General features: G+C 38.0%; 1 protein-coding gene across 2 annotated transcripts in view; it reads right to left on the reverse strand.

The window, feature by feature from the left end:
* Positions 1-303: 303 nt before the first annotated feature.
* The window catches only part of ZDHHC2 (zDHHC palmitoyltransferase 2), a 54,265-nt gene continuing 33,461 nt past the window's right edge, over positions 304-21,107 (reverse strand). The window contains exons 8-14 of one of the 2 annotated variants that reach the window (XR_011919969.1): positions 17,262-17,394; positions 11,753-11,879; positions 10,104-10,196; positions 8,636-8,739; positions 3,235-3,306; positions 1,452-1,507; positions 304-791 (exon numbers count right to left, since the gene is read on the reverse strand). Coding sequence is in view for 1 of the 2 variants with exons in the window: in XM_072406189.1 (XP_072262290.1) it covers positions 3,266-3,306; positions 8,636-8,739; positions 10,104-10,196; positions 11,753-11,879; positions 17,262-17,394 (498 nt within the window). In the remaining variant the exon portion in view is untranslated. The remainder of the gene's footprint in view (positions 792-1,451; positions 1,508-3,234; positions 3,307-8,635; positions 8,740-10,103; positions 10,197-11,752; positions 11,880-17,261; positions 17,395-21,107) is intronic. The other variant, XM_072406189.1, reaches the window with a different exon arrangement.

The raw sequence follows: 21,107 nt of genomic DNA on the forward strand, positions 1-21,107 counted from the left end.
CTCTGTGCACACTGCAAAAGGGTTTGCAAGGAATAGGATAAGAGACATCTATTTGCAACATTAACCCCAAAATGTTTTTTATTAGGAAACCATATTCAGTGGTGATATAGGTAAGGAATATTATTAGAAATTTTCTTTACAAGGACTATTGAGGAAAAAATGCTTTGTAAAAATGTATTTAATGAGACGTTGACATTTTGTTATATTTAAAGATCTGTAATCAATGAAGGAGTATTTAGAAAGATGATATTCAGTATATAATCCATACAGAGAATGAATATGTAAAAAGAAACTGATTACTAATTGTCATCGGGTATTTCTTTTTATTGAGATCATCAATAACATGTAATTGGCCTCTTTAGTTAATATACTGTTGGATTTACATAGAAAATATGCTGCAATCATACTGCTTTTCAACAGAAGTGCTTTGCATTCAGGAAATATATAAGAATGTCCGTTCTTAGGAGAGGAATGATGATAATAATTGTTTGTGCTATAATATCTTAAACACAGTCAAATACAACCGTACATTGTATACAACACAGAACTGCCAAGTGTTTACTACATAAACTTCCTCTTCCTTCCTTCTCTGTAATACTGTACCCCAGCGTACTGCTTGCATGTTCACATTCCCTGGTGTTTGTATTATACCAGATGGGAGGAATAGTCTGCATGTTTGTAGTAGCGATGGAGAGAGCCAATCGTTGCTGTCTTCTCTGGAATCTGATGTAAAGCTAGCCAATGAGAGCATGACTTCTTCCTCACATGGACACCTTCACATGGGTCTCAACCTAAAGAAAACACCAGAGACAGTTGGTGAGTTAAAGATGGACAGATATCATTTTTAATGTTCTATCAATAAACAAAGAACCCTCTGAAGTTTCTCAACCGGGTTTCTGAGGAACTCCTCAGAAAGGTTCCTCCAGAAGTTGCTAGCGGTTCCTTGAGCAATAAGCAATTTGTGACTCTCAGGTCAGTTTAACCGATACCAATGAACTTTTTGGCTATCTGTGGGTGTGCCATTCCTCCTACTGACCGCCACACTAATATAATGTGAGCTGTGGATATAGTATTTATAGCAGGGGTTCCCAAAAGACCTTAAAAGGTATTTCATGGGGCTACCCAATGTTAAAAAGGTTGAGTAACACTGATCTAAAGGATAACACTGCTTTGTGCAATGCACAAATTACAGTTATCTGCTTCCATCCTAAAGTGCATAGAGAAAAACAAAATTGGGCCCCCTACCCAGAACTGGATAGAAAAAAAAATAGTAAAATAGAATATAGTAGATAGTAGAATAGAAAGATAGTAAGTTGACAAGGAAAGATAGATTGGGTAGACAAGAGATCTTTAAAAAAGCTTAGAATTACAAATTTTGTACAGAACAATAAACAAAATTATGCAGGATCTGGGATGCTGAAATTTACCAGGATCCTGCAAAATCCACTTACTTTTCCAGAACTTCTTGCAGTCAGATGTTTAATTACAGCAACACCAAATGTATTAACTGGCAAAAAGTAAAATATTTTACATGAGTGCTAATACAATGCAGTCTGCTCAAATTCTATTGTTATATATGTTTCTTTCCTATTTCTAGAATAAGTAAATCTTATAGAAAGAAAGCCACTGGCACTTTAATTTTACCTACCTAATGGATATAAATTAGGTGTTCCTGGAACCAAAGAATTTTACACTGGGCAGGTGACTGGATGTATTTGGACTTTGACAAAATTGAAAAAAAAAAAACAAAGTCCTGGGCAGGTATTCCTTGTCATGTATTCCTGAGATACATTTTAACAAAATTGCTTCCAAGTATAAAGGTACTCATGACAACAACACAACAGTGCTATTCAGCATTACTTCCTTACACAATGATCCTTCTACAAGATTCCACTTTAAATTATATACAAGATTTGTCTCATACAGGTCTGATACTGGAAAATATTCTCTTTTTCTGTTCAAAAAAGCACACAAACAAAGCCATGGGGAAGTCTCCCCATTTGTATTGCTGCTTCAAGTGGGCCAGTCCTCTACCTGAGATAATATATCAAGTTGGGTGGGTTTAACAGGTCCACCACCCTAGTTGATGGCAGTTTGACGAAGACGTTGGGAAGTTTTTCTTTGGTACTTTTATTCCTTAGAACTTAGATAGTAAGTTAAGTCCTCATATCATCTCCAAACCCTATTGAAGGGACCATAAAGAATCTTCAGGAAAAGCAGAAATCACACAAGATCGACAGACACCTTTTCTGAATTACATGATCTAGGTTGTGACTCCTAAAACTGGCCACTACCTGATAATCAAGACACGGCTCTTCATGCAGTTGTATATTGCACTGGTCTTTTTTTTCCTTCAAACATGTTTAGTAATTATACAAATATATTGACCCCCCCCCCCCCTCACAGTTTCCCGGAACATGAAGGCACGCGTTTCAGAATTATCCTTATATGTTCTTTTTTTATCTAATGATCTCTAAATTTGTTCTTTCAGTACTGAATAAACCCTACTGCAAAACAACACATACTTTATTGTGTTCCAGCAAAAGCAATTTGACCCTGAAGTGAAGCTTTTCTTCTATAAAAATTGTGCCTTGAACCTTAATTTGCCACACAAACTCCTTTTCAGTTGAAATACATTAGGCTGGAGATGAAATGTGTGGGAGTATGCTCTATATTCAATAGCACTTTTTTAAGTGTATGCATTTTAATCTTGCAGGTACCTCTACCAACACAACAATTACTGACCCCTGTTTTAGTACCTAGGGCCATGTTAGCCCATTGTAACCACAAATTCAGCTAGGCCCCCCTGCTCTCACGAACATGACACAATTCCTGGTCACCATCACTATGCTAAATCCCCACCCTCACCAAACCAATACATCAGCTCCCTCCAGCTTTCATTATGGTTTGCTTATACCACCGTGCCAGCCACACCTCTACCCATTCCCAGTGTGAAAACTGCAAGTATAGGTAAAGGTTTAATTGGCTCACTGAATTGCTCTGAATCCCATGCCAACTAACCCCTCCATGACCTTAGCAATTTTTAGATCAGCTGGCGATGCCACTTCATCCCCCATACCCCAAACACACATATACTGTGAACATCCTCCCCACATCTTTGTCCCTGGCCTTCACAGCTCAACCACAAAAACAGTTTTCAGCATTTTTCTAATAATATTCCTTTGTTCATTCTGGAAATGGTACACATTTTGTTTTAGTACAAACTGAACTTACTTTCTTCATCGTCTGCCAACATTCAGATTGGCTAGGTCTCTTTCTCGATTGTCATTCCTGGGTTGCTCATTCCTGCAGAAGGGCAAAGACAGAAAAACAGTGGTCAAAAAATACATGAGAAATGTAATCAAAGTTCCTATTATCATTCCCAGCAAGTTGTCATAAAGGACCAATGTCCTCCAGTAATTCAGGGGATATGTAACATCTGCTGTAACTATCTATAGTAACTATAGTATTTGGCAGCACGGTGGCTCAGGGGTTAGCACTCCGGCCATTGCAGCGCTAAGTCCAGGTATCTGCATGGAGTTTGCAGGTTCTCCCCATGTCTGTGTGGGTTTCTTCTGGGTACTCCGGTTTCCTCCCACATCCCAAAAACATGCAGTTAGGTTAATTGGCTTCCCCCTAAAAAAAAAATGACCCCAGACTACATTAATGACATATGACTATAGTAGAGACATTAGATTGTGAGCTCCTTTGAGGGACAGTTCGTGACACGACTATAGACTTTGTACAGCGCTCCGTAATATGATGCCGCTATATAAATACTGTGTAATAATAATAATATTATAGTAACTATCTTCACTAAATTCTCCTGAAAATGCCAGTTCCCCGGCTGTAGCTTGGTCTGCATCCAACACAAAACAAAGATGCATATCTACTGCTCTCACCATTTGCTGGTTTCTGTGGAACCAGAGAGCCATGTAAGAAGAATTGTTATATATAGAGGTTGGCCATAGTGGCCTATATATGAATTAGTCTGGCTGCCTGACTCACATTACATCTCCAACCACAATCTAAATCTTGTAAGATTAGCAATCAGAGGCAGCAGTGCCTTAGATCTCCCATTACAAATCTATACATTTAAGGCACCCTCACTTACCACGACGTGCACTGTTATTTATCAGTTATATTTTACTTGTGCATAAACATAGAGATCAATGTACTATGGCCTTTAAATGTATCAATAATATTTTTGTGTCAGTGACATTAACCACCTAAGCGTTACACTGAGGTCTAGATTTCTGTACCAAAAGTGATCCACTGTTTTTTATGAAATTGGCCGGCTTCTTGCCGGTCCCGCTGGCACACGACGAAGGCACCCGACGCTGGAGAGATCGGCGGACGATGATCGATGGAGGACGACGCTGGATGAGCACAGGAGGACCAGGTAAGTAAGGATGTGAAAAATCTCGGGCTTAACCATCCTTGCAATTTTTTTTTGCCCGAGCGAAGGTCGGGCTTAACCGCAAGGAGGTTAAAACATGAAAAAAAAAATTGTAAACAAGGATATAATTATACACATTACCTTATCAATAAACATATTTACTACCTTTTTAAAATGAAAAGGAACCTGTAATTTGGTTTTGTTTTCCTCCTAGGTAGAGCAGGATTCCACATGAATTCATTTGCGTGAGCCAATAGCCTGGAAAAGGCTGTTCTTGAGGTCTATTATCACACAGCGTGACCCCAGACACATTATTCTGTGTAGTGTTATTACTATTATTACACAATATTTATATAGCGCCATCATATTACGCAGTGCTGTACAAAGTCCATAGTCATTACACTAACTGTCCCTCAAAGGGGCTCACAATCTAATGCCCCTACCATATGTCACTAATGTAAGGTCAATTTTTTGGGGGGAAGCCAATTAACTTAACTGCATGTTTTTGGGATGTAGGAGGAAACCCACGCAAACACAGGGAGAACCTGCAAACTCCATGCAGCTAGTGCCCAGGCCGGGATACGAACCTGGGACTTAGTGCTGCAAAGGCAAGAGTGATAACCACTGAGCCACCGTGCTGCCCAATGTAATGTAATGTAATGATCCACTGCTAGGACATCAAGGTCACAGATTACCACCACCTAGACACAAAAAAAAGGACCATGCTGTCTGGGCAGAATATTTTATACAACTGACATCTATAGTGCAAATCATCAATGTAATTCATTCCACTGTGTACATCTTCATGCAGCTAGCACAGCATATCACTAAGTCTCTGACAAGGTATACAGTGCACATTATCTTGAGTCATTGCTCCATTACAGAACTTTTATCCAGGACGGATACACAAGGACATGGGAAACTAAGCGAAGAGGAACATCATCAAAGAAAGAAGACCCTCTAATTTATACACATCAGTAAACCTGATATGGAAGAGAGGAACTGGATCCAGACACAAAGAAGTAATGTCCATATGTGAGTAGAGTCAGGAAACAAGAAACAACTGAATATGTTTGTTTAAAGAATGATCAGGAGATTATTATTCAATCTATCTGATATGACTTGTGGATGTTACATTAATGCATAGTGATTAAACCTGACAAAGATTTAAACCCTTTCCTACCACATTCCAAAGTTTGGAGCAACAATAATCCTGCATCTTGGTAAGTCATTAGTTGTCACTCTCCTAGCAGTGCCTTGGTTGGACTTCTAATCTTCTAATGTGAACACCAAATAGCTTGGTAGGATGAGCTGAACTGCTTAGGCATAGACCAATCTGCCCACTCCAGTGAACATGGAGAATGAATGAACTCCAGTGTGTGCAGCTTGAGGTCAGTAAGGGCTTGGTTAGAGCTTTAGTTAATATGTACAGTATATACGTCTATGTTCATAGCTTGGCTACAGGTTGACTGTACAGAAATGATAATACGGTACCCTTATAATTCCACTACAATCTATACTAGAATAATACAGGCACCATATTATCATTGTTGGATTTAATTGTATTTAATACTATGCAATACAGTAAAGTGTGTAAGAACAATCGTTTTCCCAACATTTTTTTTTTTTTTTTTTTTTACAACTGCAGCTAATTTATAAGGAGATATGTCATTTCACAGCCAGTGGGCTAGAATTACATTTATCAACCATATGTTAAGTTATATTGCCAACAATTGTTAAGGTTTGAAAACCCTGTATTGATTAAAAGTCTTTCTAGTTATTTGCTTAGTGTTGTACTGCTCTTTGTGTGAACATAGAAAACCATTGGCTGGGGGAAGCAATGGCAGGACAATACAAAGTGCAGTGCTCTGCAGCTACACTAATTGAAACCAACAGAAATAGCACTGAATGGCCAGACTCATAACAATGGCCTTCTGAACTAACTCCATTTCAGTGGGACAATCAACACCATGACACAGACTGTACATACCACAACCAGCTGCTAATAAGTATACTGAGCAGAATATTTACACTCATTTATAGTAATGTTAAATGAATCAGTAATAGGTAATGGTTTACAGAAAACACTGCAATGTTAAACTAAGCATTGCCAAACAATGAGTTTTATTTGCCCCATTGCACCCAAGTACTTTGAGTTTTACACAGAGCATCAGAGAAGGTCCACAGCTTGCTCCTACACGTTTGGCTGCTATCAAGCTTAAAGCAGAATTAAAGTTCCACTTTTGAGAATACATGACCAGGCAGGTCATTATTGCAGAAAGGGACAGGTAATGTGCCTTCTACAATATCTCTCCTTCCTGCCTGATCGCCCTGGGTGTCTGGCTAAAAAGCTGAGCTATACGTGCGCAGCATCAGCTTTGGTTGCCACAAATCCCGGCATTCCTGGCTTTCTCTGCGCATGCAGAGAATGAATGAACGTTACGTTGTCCCAGCCTGGCCAATCAGGATGGCCAAAGATTGGAGAAGAAATAAAAGATGATGAATAACATGGGTTTATTTGTGCTCTAAGCTTCTGTGAAACCCATGAACCTGAGAACCTAGTAGCACTTGTTTTTTTTTTTACATGTTCTGATTACAGACTATTCAGAAAATAGCATACTTGCAATGAGAGAGACTAATAGAGCACAGCAGCTAACTGTACACAAGAGATAACTCATTGGAGCCTTTAGGAAAATGCCGGTATACCAAATGAGTTCCAAGATCATGTATTTCTCAAGGTTACTAAACTCCAGTCCTTAAGGTTAGGATCCACACACATTTTTTAGTATTCCTCTGACAGCTGTAAATTAAGTAACAAATGGTTTTTAAAGATTCAGAAAACGACAAATCAAAATCTGGCTATTGAGCACTCCTTTATATGCAATGATTTGATTGTAAGTTCACTTGGAGTAGTTGAAAGTCCTAACTTTAACACATCAAGTAATCCAAATACAGGGATTCAAAATACTGGGAAATATCAAGCAAACCTTGGGCATTCTGGACAACATTTATAGTTAAATTACAGACAGTGATTGACGATAACATAATGCAACCATTAAGCATAAGGAAGTTTGGTATAGTCAGTTAATTTAATTTAGAGACATAGGCACACTGCTTCATAGACCCCCGGTGCCAAACCTGCAGCCCTATGGCAAATATTGTGTGGCCCTTGGGGTTCCTGAAGAAAACATTTTGTGTTTTTGTGCTTACTTAAGCCAGTGAAAAAAAAACTATTATTAAGGTTTGCATCTAGTAGGTAATTATTATGAATTTATTATTTTATACTATCCGACTTTTCTGCGTGGTTTCTAATTTTCTATTTCCTCGTTGTCTTTTTATGTTTTTTTCTCTATTTTATATAATGAATCTTACTAAAAGTAATATCAAATCTGGCACAAGTACACTGCAAGAAGGCAGAGTACAAAGTTGGAGCATTTTTTTCTATCAATTTTTATTTTTAGAAAACAACACTATTTTAATGGTATGAAAGTCTTGCCAGAAAAGTTTTTTGCTGTCAGACTCAAACCTTACTTCCCTCATGTTATACCAGCCTTGCACTTCAGTTTGCTCATTTCAAAATATGTTTGTTATATGCAAATCATTTAAGACATGTTTGTACATCTTATTAACACTTTAATTTGGTAGCAGCTGCTATTGTTATACAGATACATTTTTGGTAAATGCACATCAGTTAGTTCTTTCTTACCATTCCTTTGCTATAAATGTTCCCACTAGCTCTTCAACATAGTTTAAGGTGGGGGGGGGGGGTTAGTACAGAAAGTGAACAAGTATGTACATCCTTCTTGGAAGTAGGGGTGTAGTCACAGACACACAACACAAAGCAAAGTGGTAAAGAAGGCCAGAAACAACCTATAGTTATCAGGGACAACACAAGGCCAATCTGATGACTGACCATGCGACCTTGGGTAACACCATCAGGCACTACACCTTCAGGACTAGTTTCTGGCACAGAGTTCTACAGGAGCCTTAAAGGATTATTTGACAACAGATGACTGCCTATTGACCTTCAGACATTTGGAATCAATATGGACTATGTTTTGAAACCTTAATGGTAAAATTGTTTAGTCTGCACTTTCACTCCTATGTTAATATTTCAGCATTGTGTGGTCATATTACATTACATTGAAAAATATTGATGCTAAATATATCAATAATAGTACTAATGTGTAAAAGAAGGAGCGTCAAATAAATTAGTATGACATCTTCCTAAGTTACCCTTCTCATCACTGCAGTTGCTGTCAGTCCAGGACTGGGTGTCAGTCAGAAGATGGCTCTGAGACTCACGCAAAGGTTTGGCTGGGAATGGATGACTCTCAATACTAGTACAAAACAGGAAACAAACATTAAACATTGACACTTGAAAATCAGTAAGGAGTTTATTACAGACAAATCAATTTTACAATCAGAAGATCACAATTTCCTGTATAAAATATTCATTCAGAGGTTGCTCTAATCAAGGCTTTATTCTTTAGGGATTTATAACATACACGATTTACACTTGATTACCACAAGATATTAGAGTGTCCTAATTACAGTAGCTATGAGTGACTGCATTAGAAAACACAGGTAAGTTTATTTTATAAGACAGTAGAACCAGGCTTGTGGATGTGGCCTTATAAAGCAGCTAGATTTCACATTGGCCAGATTACAGCATTGTGCTCACTAATCATAATTGGAGTTTGCCTCAATATTCTACACTAAGTGGATATGGTAGTGTATTTTAGTGATTGCAGAAGGTTAAGGTAGTTAGTGTGTTTTAGGTAGGTTTTAGGAGTGTAAGTAATGTTAAATGTCTCCTGAGGTTTACAGAAGCACTTTGGAATTATTGTTGACCTATTTATGTGGCATACTGTAAGTGGATCCCACATTAGCCTCATTATCTTTCTCATGGAAAATATAAAAGTTTAAAACAACATACAAAATAACAAATACACAAAAAGGGATAAAAACAAACACACAGAACACAGGAAAGAAACTACAATATCCAAAATCTCTCCTACCAAAAAAATCCCCCTAAAATAACCAAGTCATTTAAAACTAAATGATTAATTCCTAATCCGAAAAAAATAGTAGTGCCAGATTACAGGTAAGTAACCTTTTTTTTTCCATACAGTGTATCCATACTAGGGTGAGCTTGGCAAGATGTCAGATATGTGGCAAGATATCCATGCATACACCCCCTTGAACACAATGTCCTTGGACTACATTAAACATGGACATCACATTTGTAAACTTGAAGTGTATAACACCTACATCAATTTGCAACACAGCATGCCAGAACTTTTTCAGATTTCCTATTTTTTTAATTCATTTTTCATTTTTTTTTACCACAAAATGCCTTTAGAAAAAGGATCTTAATTTGCAGTTAGGTCATGTCACTAGATAGTCCTGTGTCCTCATATAAAATGTAAAGCATTTCCTTAAATTGCTATTTTAAATGTTCTAAGTGATGGTTGCAGTTTGTGTCCTAGGTTTATACATGAGTCAATGTAGTTTTCCTCTTTCTTCATGTAGAAGGTACTTTGGGTAATATTCAGGTCAGTTTATATTCAAGTACATACAGTGAGTGAAAGGCTATTACCCAAAACTTCATGAAACATAAATTATATTTTACACTGTGCTTTACTGATCCAGAATACCCTGCAGATCCAGAATACCCTGTTGGGTTTTATCTCTTACCCACCTTTTTGGCCCTACAATAACTCCAGTAGGTGTTGAAGCTTGCTCAAGATCTTGGTTCACAAGGCATGTAGGGAATGAGCATCCATCACCCAGGCTACAAATTAAAAGAAAAATGTTAGCACCAAAAGTGTACCCTGCAAAAATATATTATTTACTCACAAATGATTTGTTTCAAATGATGAAGATACATGTGAAAATAAACTTTCATATTTTCAGGATGCAGATAATAAAAAACTAAAAGCCTTTGCAAATTCAGTCTGCATATATGAGGTCTGGGTAACAAGAACACCATCCTTCCAGTAGTAAGGTACCTTTATTCCCACAGGCCCTGATAGCACCTAGGGCAAGTGCAACAGGTGCATAGCAATCTACCCGTTAGTCATGTGATAGGCAGACTGTAACCCCACAGGTACCTTCTCTATGTCAGAAGTGGTGGACTCTGCACTTTCCAATAACTGCCACTGACTGGGCCCTGTACACCAGGCTTGCAATGGTATGTGCTGGAATGTATCCCATTTATCTGTTTCTGACTAAAAATCAGAAATGCTGTCAGCAGCAGTGGACCATTTATATCACTTATCAGACTTTGAAATCTTTAAGCTGGAAACAAGTCCATTACTGAATGTGCATTGTTCATTGACTGTATTTTTACACATATCAGCCTTAAACAATTGATATTTTTAAATATTTGATATAATAATGAATAATAGGGTAGCTCGAAAAATAGTATATACTTTAGGAAACACTTTAGGTGAGAAGGCCACCCTGGTAATCTTGGTAATCTTGCATGTTGTTCAGGTGGATATCCACCTCTCAAGGTTTGGCTACCCCTAACGTGTGACATCCCAGTGGGAACAGAGGCACAGACTGCTCCAGGGCTGATGATCACATACACCTAAAGAATAGATTCTACATTACATGATAGTAAAGGCATGTAAAGGCACTCCATTCTTTTTTTTTTTTTTTTTTTTTTTTAGCAAGCCTATTAGGTTATTGGAAAAAAACAGGAATATTTAGGTTCTGAACATGACCCCTGAAGATTGTGTGATACACAATCATATGTAGAGGCCCTGTTCTAAAGAGTCATGAGGCTCTTAGTTTTACAATATTATCATTCTATCCTCTGTTAAAGAAGGTCTCTGGTCAAAAGTTTTTTTTGTGGGTTCTGTCCTTACTTCCTACCCTAAAGACACCGGAGGTAGTAAGGAGGTAAACTACCCTTCAAAGGATAGGGCCAGAATGGAATGGGAACTCCTTTAAACGTTTTACCCTATATCCATGTTCCACTGACATCTACAATTTTATTTTATACTTCCTTAGCATTCTTAGCAGTGTACCACTGACATCAGTACAGAATGAGAATTAAGCTCCCAATTCCCCAGGGTCTCAGACAGAAATAAAAATCCATGAAAGGTTCCAACCATTTCCACTGTAGCCTACAGTTTTTTGTTTGTTAGAGCTGCCCTATTACAGTTCTTGAGTGCCAGAATCTGCACACATTTTTATTTTTTTCTCCAACAGACAGCAGTACATTTAATGAAGTCTGTATGTGGCCCTTGAAGACAGTTTTGAGCTACATTTACATGAAGCATACATTGAAATCTTTGAAAAATGTGAAAATACTTTAATCTGAATTCTACCCTATTATACCTTGTAAATATAGGCAGCAGCCAATACTTCTTCTCATCGCCAAATACCTGTCTCAGATTCTTACTAAAGCCAAGACTGAATCCATTCTTATCTGCTCCATGCCTGAACACAGGGGATCTGAAAGCCTCTAGGAGAAAAGGTAGAAAAATGTGAAAATACATTGAGAACAAGGCAGACAAAAGGTAATAGTCAGTCCAACCAAAATGGACTGTTGTCACAAGATACTGGTGAGAGGAGCCTCCACATTTCTCAGGGACTCAGTTTTACTCCTCATTCTCAGTGAAGAAATTAGGACAAGAAAAGCTGGGGTTTAGAGGCAAATTGTGTGGGGTGTATTTTTTGGTATGTTTCGATGCCCATACCAGAGAATGAAAGGGGCGCCTGCGCTGTGAGGGAATGGGAGGCTGTTCCCACCCTTCATTCTCTGGTATGGGCATTGAAACGGGGCTGAAGTTATCTTCCGCCCTCTACTGGGCATGCGTAGTAGCCACTTACGGACGCCACACACCATTCTATCCCTGAGCATTAGATGCAGCATACATGCAGCATTACAATTGCTGTGTCCATCATACTACAGTACCACCACCACCAGGCGCTTGTCATCATAAATTATTCACCTAAGAAAGGTAGGCTTATTTACTATGACTCCAAATACATTCAAGTGCTTACCCAACCCTTTGTCACAACTTCATCTTACCTTGACCATCAACCAGCAATTTTTTTATACACTTTTTTCTCAGTTCATGAACAGATGAGATTACATCCTTTATCCATCACACTGATCCCAGTACTTTTTTAAGTTATATACCTCAAACTGTGAGTAAACCCCCCTTTTACTTTACTTTTTTGATATTGCTTATATGTGAATTATGTACTAATACTATCTACAGTATTAGTAAATACATTGTTTAAATTATGTACCACTACTATCCTTGATGTTTATATGCTTCTATTTATTTCATGTATCACACTCAATATGTTTCTCTACAGTTAAACTTACTGTTTTTAACCATTATCATACCTTTTTGATGCATACCTCTGTAGCCCTGTTATGGGGGGGTAATGTAAATGACTCCCACAAAACAAGCTATGGCGCTAACCTGTAGATAACAGAGAGGATCCTGAGCCTTCGCTATGTAGAAGAGTGAGGATAATAATAAAGTTGGCAGTGCCTCCACCCAGGACAGGGTCTCTGTTAGCAGAGGGGCTCCCTTCCTGGGACATTAACCAGAAATAATAATAGCAATATAAAACATCTGAGGAACCACTACACCCAGCATACATTAACCATTTCAGCTAAATGAACACACAGGTTCTCTATATCCTGATGGGGTTTCCCCAAGCCACTATCAGGGGCAGGAAAACTTCAACAACTTTATTTGCTATTTACAAAATTACAACTTAGCAAGCAGATAGAAAAAGGCAGACCCCTACACCTCTTTGATGCTTAAACATCATGGACAATCCTTAGGCACTGACCACCATTGTGTTATATGACTGATATATCACTGATAAATAAACCCATATATAGCTTGATATAAGACTCCATTTGATGTTATATGACTGATATATAACCTTACGTTATACAGATATAGTGAGAGTAGCCTCACCTTAACTGCTTTACCAAATTTTACATTATTTTATCACTGTTATTCCATAGTACACTATATAGATCCCTACACATATGTGTTTTATTTATATGGTATTATCAAAACTTTTTTGATGTGTGAACATTATGGGTAACTCTTGAACACTGATTACTATTGTGATAAAGATCTTTACTTTATTGCTTTATAAGTGTATATTTATTTATTAATTTAACTAAATAGCATTGTATCTGAATTGTATCTACATATGTCATTTTCATATGCAGTTTCTTTCTGCAGTTTACCTGAGGAAGCCAGTACAGGCAAAACGCGCCGCAACAGAATACTACATCTCTAACGATGTAAAGTTTTTCCACCAGGGATCATTTTGGTCTAGAACGTCAGTCCCAACTTATCCCCCTTTGAGGCTCTGCAAAGGGGATGGGACCTCTTTGACTATTTTTCTTTCATGTTTTGACATTGTATTGCATGTATGTTATATGACTTATAATATAGCTTACCAAAAAATATACTTCACACAATTTGCCTCTAAATCCCAGCTTTTCTTGTTTTTTTTTTTTTCCACTTATGCTCAACTTAGGGGCAGGCACACAATATACCCTCTTGATTACTCTTACATGGTTGGCAGTTTCCACCCTATTTTTCTCACCTACATTTATCCTATGACGTAAAGAAGCCAAAGAGCTCAATGTAATGACCATGGCAGGTGGCAAAGCTGGGAATTTCAGATAATTTACCTGATCGATATTTATTAAACCCTTACTACTACTCATTACTTACATATTAAACCTTTATTACAATGTGCAAAAGATGGCCAAAAGCATAACAAAAAGGAGAACACCTGGATGAACATTCAGCTGTGGAAAATGAATTTTGTTATCCCTAATAACGCCATATCTATATGGACAGATTACTACCAAAAATGTCAAATCAAGTCACTTTCTGCATTGCTTTATTTGTCAAGATGTCTGCATTCTATCCAAAATATATCAGGACTAAAACAGCTGAACTCCAGACAAAAAGCTATATACACCGATGCAATACATAAAAGAGATCTGTATACACACTCAGCCCTACACACCTTGATGGTGAACAAGTAGCAGAAACCAATGTGGTTACCCTTCTGAATGCCATAAACGTGAATAAATCCTGGTCTTCACAATTTTCCCAGAGTGCTGCTGTATTGGGCTCATGACAAGTGAAGTAGTTCAATAAATTAATTATAGATCTGCAATTATTTCTGGTTCTCCCTATATGAGGCACATCACCCAGGCACATCATCTGTCCCAAATACTGCTTTTTTATGCAAATAGGAACTTGCCATCTGTTCCTTTTATTTGCAATGTGATAAAAATGTTATTACTAAGACAAGCAAAGGTAATGATAGGTCTACTTAACCTCAAAGACTGAATGAGGACTTTTTTTTAAAAATATGCTGTAGGTGACTATAAAAGTTACAGTGACATTTTTGTTTCACTTAATTGTGCTGATTTCTAGCCCTTAGAAGCTTGTAATAAAATTCATTTTCATGTTATATTTTATTTTATATTATATCGCACTGCAATATTAGAAATTTCCTTTTATGTGAAGCAAGTAATCAAGTTAGGAAATTCAATAAAGCGCCATGTACTGAGCAGACTATAGGGTGACACCATGATTCGGAGGGTTAATGTAATGTAGGCACACAGCCAGCCATGCTATGGGCACAACCAGAAGGAAGCCAACAATATTTCATCCTATAATGACAAATAAAGAGCACAAACGTGTGTATATCAGCAGAAGTACAAAAGATTCAATACACAAGCATTAAAAAATAAATGTAAAAACCATAAAAATAGTCCATGATTCATCAGAACCACTGAAGTCTCATAATAGGAGGCACTGTGTTCTGTCTGCAGAGCGGGCAAATGAGGAACAGAACAATTTCTTGGAAATAGTCTGGAATAGGCTGAAGGCAAAGCAAGGCTTGTTAAGTGCCTGCTCCTTATTTGTGAAGCCAGGCATGGCAATTACTGCTGTGTAGTGTGCAGTGCAGGCTTTCAGCATAGCTCTAAAGTCAGAGGAACGGACAAGTATCACGTATTGTAAAAATAAAGGTTGTCCAAACCAACAAATCTGTTTTCAGTACAAGATAAAGAAAGAGGCAGGCAGAATCTGACCAGTTTCTATGGACACTGCCATGCTCAATATTATTATTATTATTACAAAGTATTTATATAGCGCCATCATATTACGCAGCGCTGTACATAGTCCATAGTCGTGTCACTAACTCTCCCTCAAAGGAGCTCACAATCTATTGTGCCTATCATAGTTATATAAAAATGTTATTTGCAAACACAAAGCTCAGACAGAGGAACACTTACAAGTTCTCTTACCTAGAAGAAAAGATGATGGAATATGTTTAAAGCATAAAAAATGTATAATATAAAGATAAAATAAAAGCAACCTTTGTTGCAATATTCAGCTTGAACCTGGAGTTGTTCCCCACAGTACTTTTTTCTGCCACAAGATGTCCTGTGTTGATTGAGGGTGATGATAATTCAACTCATTTCCACTAATTCCAATCTGCTAAAGTCCTGCACCAGGCAGTGACTTGACAGTGAAGGAGAAGCAGCACTTTGAGGAGCTCAGTTTTCACTCTTCTCTACATTTCTTCTTGGCACATGAACTGATTGGCTCCTTGTGCTGCTTTTTCCCCCAATCGGCACTCTGCTGTACATGCACTTCAGAAGAGAATATCTATACATTGCTTGATGTGTAATCCAATAATGTATTATTAATACAGAATGAATCTACTTTGTGCTTTTACAAGCTGACTAAAGTTGAGCTTTAATGTCTGGACAAAGATATACTAGGGACACAAAATTTAATAAAATTCATTTGGCTGGGTTAGAAGTTTGCATCTATTTCCATATTGTTGCCTTCAGTCTTGTATAGTTGCACAGGCTTCCCCCTTGTACTGACACTGCTTACTCTGATTTCTCACAGTGCACATTAGAAGCTGCAACAACTCAAATAGACCTGACCTTGTTTCTAGGCTGGAGGATATCCAGCATTATTTTGTCCTTACCTATCCAGCCTTAATGTCCCTGGCCCACTAGTTTGTATCACTTGGATTTCAGTTCTTTGAATAGTACATCACTGAGGTCACCCTTCATTTTTTTCCTACAGTTAGCATATTTAACTGTGCTGCCTCCTCCCCTCCCACTCTAAGCTCTGCTGTATAGGGGATTACAAAAGCCTGATACTAAGTCAGATTTAGGTACTTATCATAGCAGGTATTTTAATGTTTTCTTTTAATATATGTACACCCCATTAGCTGGTGTTTTTATTTGTCTGCAGTTCATCTCCTATAGTCGCATATTAGGTGACAAGTTCTATGATTTTCAAAGCAGTGTTCTTTGTTGACTCAGAGGAGTGGGACCTCCATTCCCTTCCTAGGACATCTGAAATGGTTTGCACAGGCCACTAACTAAAATACAGACAGTGATTGCTTTTCTAATACAAAATTCCAAGATGCAAACTAAATATCATGGACCCTCCATGTATCTTACAAAAATACCTGGTTGAACTTCCAGAAATCTAATGTGCTTTAGCTGGCAACACAAACATTTTGTGAACCGAAATAACTCTGACCACCTTCCACCTGTCCCACTCCATGTGTACACATACGAAAAGTAGAAAGAAGAAGAAAGCACTCTGGGTAGATGTAGATCTGGGGGTGTGCATCAATGCAAACTGAACTCCTGGAATGACAAGCTCAGCGATGGGAGGAATAAAAGTAGTTTCTCCAGAAACAAAATGAAAAAGAAATGAATGAGGGAACATGCTGTAGAAGTGGGGAGGTTGGGTAATGCCTGTGCACACACACATTTTATAACACAAGATCCTTTGAAACTTACCTAATGTAGATCGGTTCTTACACACAAGCCAGCAGTGATATCCAAAGAGGGAGGACAAACTGACAGAAAACATGGCAGCCGCAAAAAACAAAAACATGATGTGGAATTTGGCTTGTGTGTCAGGCAGACCGTTCTGTAAGGCAAGACAACGGAAAGGTGATTAGATAGAGAAAAGGGCACGAGAGACATACATTATCTGCAGAGCAGGTCTGACCTTTCAGCCTTCGCTGCAAGTACAAGGGAGACTGCTGAGCAGATAAAGGTCATCATTAAGGAACTGAACATTCAGATTTACAATTATAAGAACTTATTATTGTCCCTATTCTAAACACAGAAGGATTCAGTATTCAGACTAAATGGAACGTTCTGTGCAAATGTGCAATACTTTTACTGATTATTACTGCAAAGCTGAGCTAAAAGCCATTTGGATAGCCTTTTCACATTTTTTAATAACTTCCTCTCTAGTCTTGAGGAGCTTTATTAAATCAGGATCATATTTTTATGATTACATTTCATACACTAAACCAGTGGTCCCCAACCTTTTGCAGGCCGGGGACCACTAAATGCAGTGTGTCACTCAAAGGGGAAGAAACTGGCTCTGGCCAGTGCACCCACTAACGTGGTCAGGAGAAGGCCAGAGCCGGCCAGACCTGGGGACCCCTAAACATTTAGGCTTTACCTAAGCCCAAGCACAAAAATGTAATATATTGTAATGCCCTTAGATCAGAGGTCCCTGATCAGCGGCCCCATCTTACAGGTGGTCTGGTGCACCCCCCAGCAGGGGGTTGGGTGGGTCGTGTCTCAAAACACAAGTCGCCTACTCTCCTATCACAGGCTCAGGCCTGCGATGGGAGAGTGGGCAGGTTCTGGCATTATGATATCACTTAGGGGGAAGTCTCTGTAGATTCAGAGGTCCATGAGCTACAAAAAGTTAGGGACCACTGCCTTAGATGATATAGAGGATTTTTTATACTTTATACAGGCTATACTTCATAGAGCAGTGAAATACTGTGGTCAACCTAGGCCAGGAGGTTTGTTCGTTGCAGGTTCACCAGGAGAACATGCTGAAAAAAGAAAACTAATGCAACCACCACATCTAGGGTCTGCAATAGAATATATTTTTATTTTTTAGGATAAGATGTTATTAATTACGTATGCATTTGTATCAGACTGTCCCCTATGCATATTTTATTAGTTAAAACCAAAAACTATAATGCATTCTCAAAAAACATTTGAGAATAATAACATACAATAGATCAGTGTTTTAAAACTTTTTTGAGCAACAGCACATTTTTACATTGAAAAAATCCTGCAGCACACCACAAATCAAAAATGTTACAAAATGACACTGTAGCTAATTTTCTTGTCTCTAAGAGCAAACAAGGCAATTAAGCTACCTACTGCCACCCACTGACATGGAAGAGTATTACATTACTCTGTCAGTACATACAGCAAAGACACTCAACAATGGTAATTGGATAATTTCCCATGGTACACCTGAAGATCTCTCACGGCACACTAGTGTGCCACGGAACAGTGGTTGAAAATCACTGCAACAGATTATTGAACACAAAGTCAATACATAAGCAGACCAAACTGGGGAAATTTGTGGTGGACATTGGTCTGTATTTGATATTTTGGAATATAATGTATTAAAAAGCTTCACTCAAAAGTAAAATTAAAGAATGAAAATAAATGTAGTTAACAAACGCTTTCTTCTTCCCTTTAAAGAAGAATTATTGTAGTGTACCAGCCACAGACATCAAATCTATCGCCACAGACTTCTGTTCCACACACTATAGAGCCTAAGGTCCTTAGAGCGAGGGACCATGATTACGCAGAGTAGGAGAATCTCCAGAACCAGGTACAAGGTAGAACCACTAAAGAGACCCTGGTTCTTGCAAAGACCAATAAACACATTTGGACCCCTAACAAAACAGGCATGGCTTCTATCAGTATTGCAGTCACCTTGTTAAGGTAAGAGATTCCCACAGCAAAAAAGGACCACTAAAATTCCTACTCAACAGGTACAGAGACAACAGGCACTTAGTAATAGCAAAAGACAATCCGGTTCTTTCCAATTTTCATAGAAAAATAACTGGAAAACCAGTTACAAAGGGAATGCTATTTTGGCCTTAGGAGCCCTATAAACCCAAGGCCCTATATTGTACCAGTAGAAGGGTCGATCTTTAGAATATTGCATATCACATCAGTAAAAGTTGAAGTAGCATCCCTAAATTTGGGATTATTGGCAGTGGAGCTCAGGGGAGCTCATTTCATTTAGGGACGGGAGTGAATCTTCAACCAAAAGCTCAGATGCCGCTAAGGCTGCAGGTAAATTAGAAACTGAATCACTTGCAGACCCTGTGATCAGAGTTGGAAAAACAGCTGGGTAGCTTGACTTATCCCTGCATAAGAGTAATAAAAACAAGAGGACAGGAGATCCAGCTTCAAATGACATAGTTGGGGAGGATTCCTAGGAAGGAGGAGTGGCTACAGGCAGAAATAGATTGAAGATCCAAGTGCCACAATTTCTTTTCAGCAGAAGTAAACAGATTTTTTTCAATGCTGAATGGGTGGAAAAAGATCCTCCGTCTGGTTCACAATGTAAACCCCTACCATGGAAGTACCAGAAGGCAATGGGGAAATGTTGGTGCTCAGTGGCCAAAAAAAATAAATTGTGGCACTTGGATTTTGATGTCTGGCCTGAATGGCCCACCCACAAGTCTTTAGAAACAAAGTAAGAGAACCCATATGAAACCCAGTGACCAAAGGGTCACTTTAAGACTCACCATGTAAACACAGGCAGTAAGAAGCAGAACCACCTACCTCAATCTGGCTATGGTGGATTACAAGGAATTCAGATTAGGCCATAAATATTTGTGGTTTATTCACTATTTTAATTGTTCAATCAATATTTAACTAATTCAAAGACACAATTTATACTATACAGTATGCTTAGTACTAAGCTGTATGAAAAAAACTGGAGTCCAAAGGATGGCACAAAAAGAAATTGGGAGGCTACCAAACTGAAATCCAGCCCTGAGAAGGATGACTGAAATTGGAATGAAATCTTTGGATAAAAGAAGCAAAAGCATCTGATAATTGTCAGTCAAGGCAAACACACAGTTCTCTGCCATCTGTATAAAATCACTTCCTAGTAAACAGACAAAATCTACATTTGGCAATTTCTTGTAGTAGTCATTAAAAATGCAATTATATTTTTATGTAATATTTAAACATTGAAAATTCCTTTAAAAGATCCAATCATATTGTGGCAGTTATTCCAACTTTGTATTAACTTACAACATTTAAATTCCTAAAACCGAATATGGTGAAGTTAGAATACTGTATGAAGATTAACTTCAACAGAGTTTGTACAGAGAGTCATCCTCTTTCTCTATTCCCCTTCCATCAGGGATAGATTGACACATACATCACAGTCTTGCCAACTAATAATTCAAAAGATTTCCAGACCTGTTTGGACCATATAATCCAAGCCAAGAGTTAACAGCGAGATTAAGGACAGTGACTTCAGCCATAACTACAACCAACTACATAGGGGGTAGACTTTTACTATGCTTGGTTACAATTGTGACGTTTTAAAATTCCTAGTGGATTTCATGTCTGTAATCTTTGGTGCTATTGTTCTGCAGATTCAGTAAAAAAAAATGCAGAAAATAATGGAAAGAAACTTTAAGCTTATTGGCCTCTTCAGTGCATTTGGTAATTTAATTATTTGATGTTTTTTGAACCACCACATTTTATATCATACTGACCGTATTTACACAAATTACCCGTTGCCTAAAAGCCAACAGTTAAATTCAATCCTGCATTGAAAAATGA

Source organism: Pyxicephalus adspersus, chromosome 3 (genome assembly GCF_032062135.1).
Source record: "Pyxicephalus adspersus chromosome 3, UCB_Pads_2.0, whole genome shotgun sequence".
Classification (NCBI taxonomy): domain Eukaryota; kingdom Metazoa; phylum Chordata; class Amphibia; order Anura; family Pyxicephalidae; genus Pyxicephalus; species Pyxicephalus adspersus.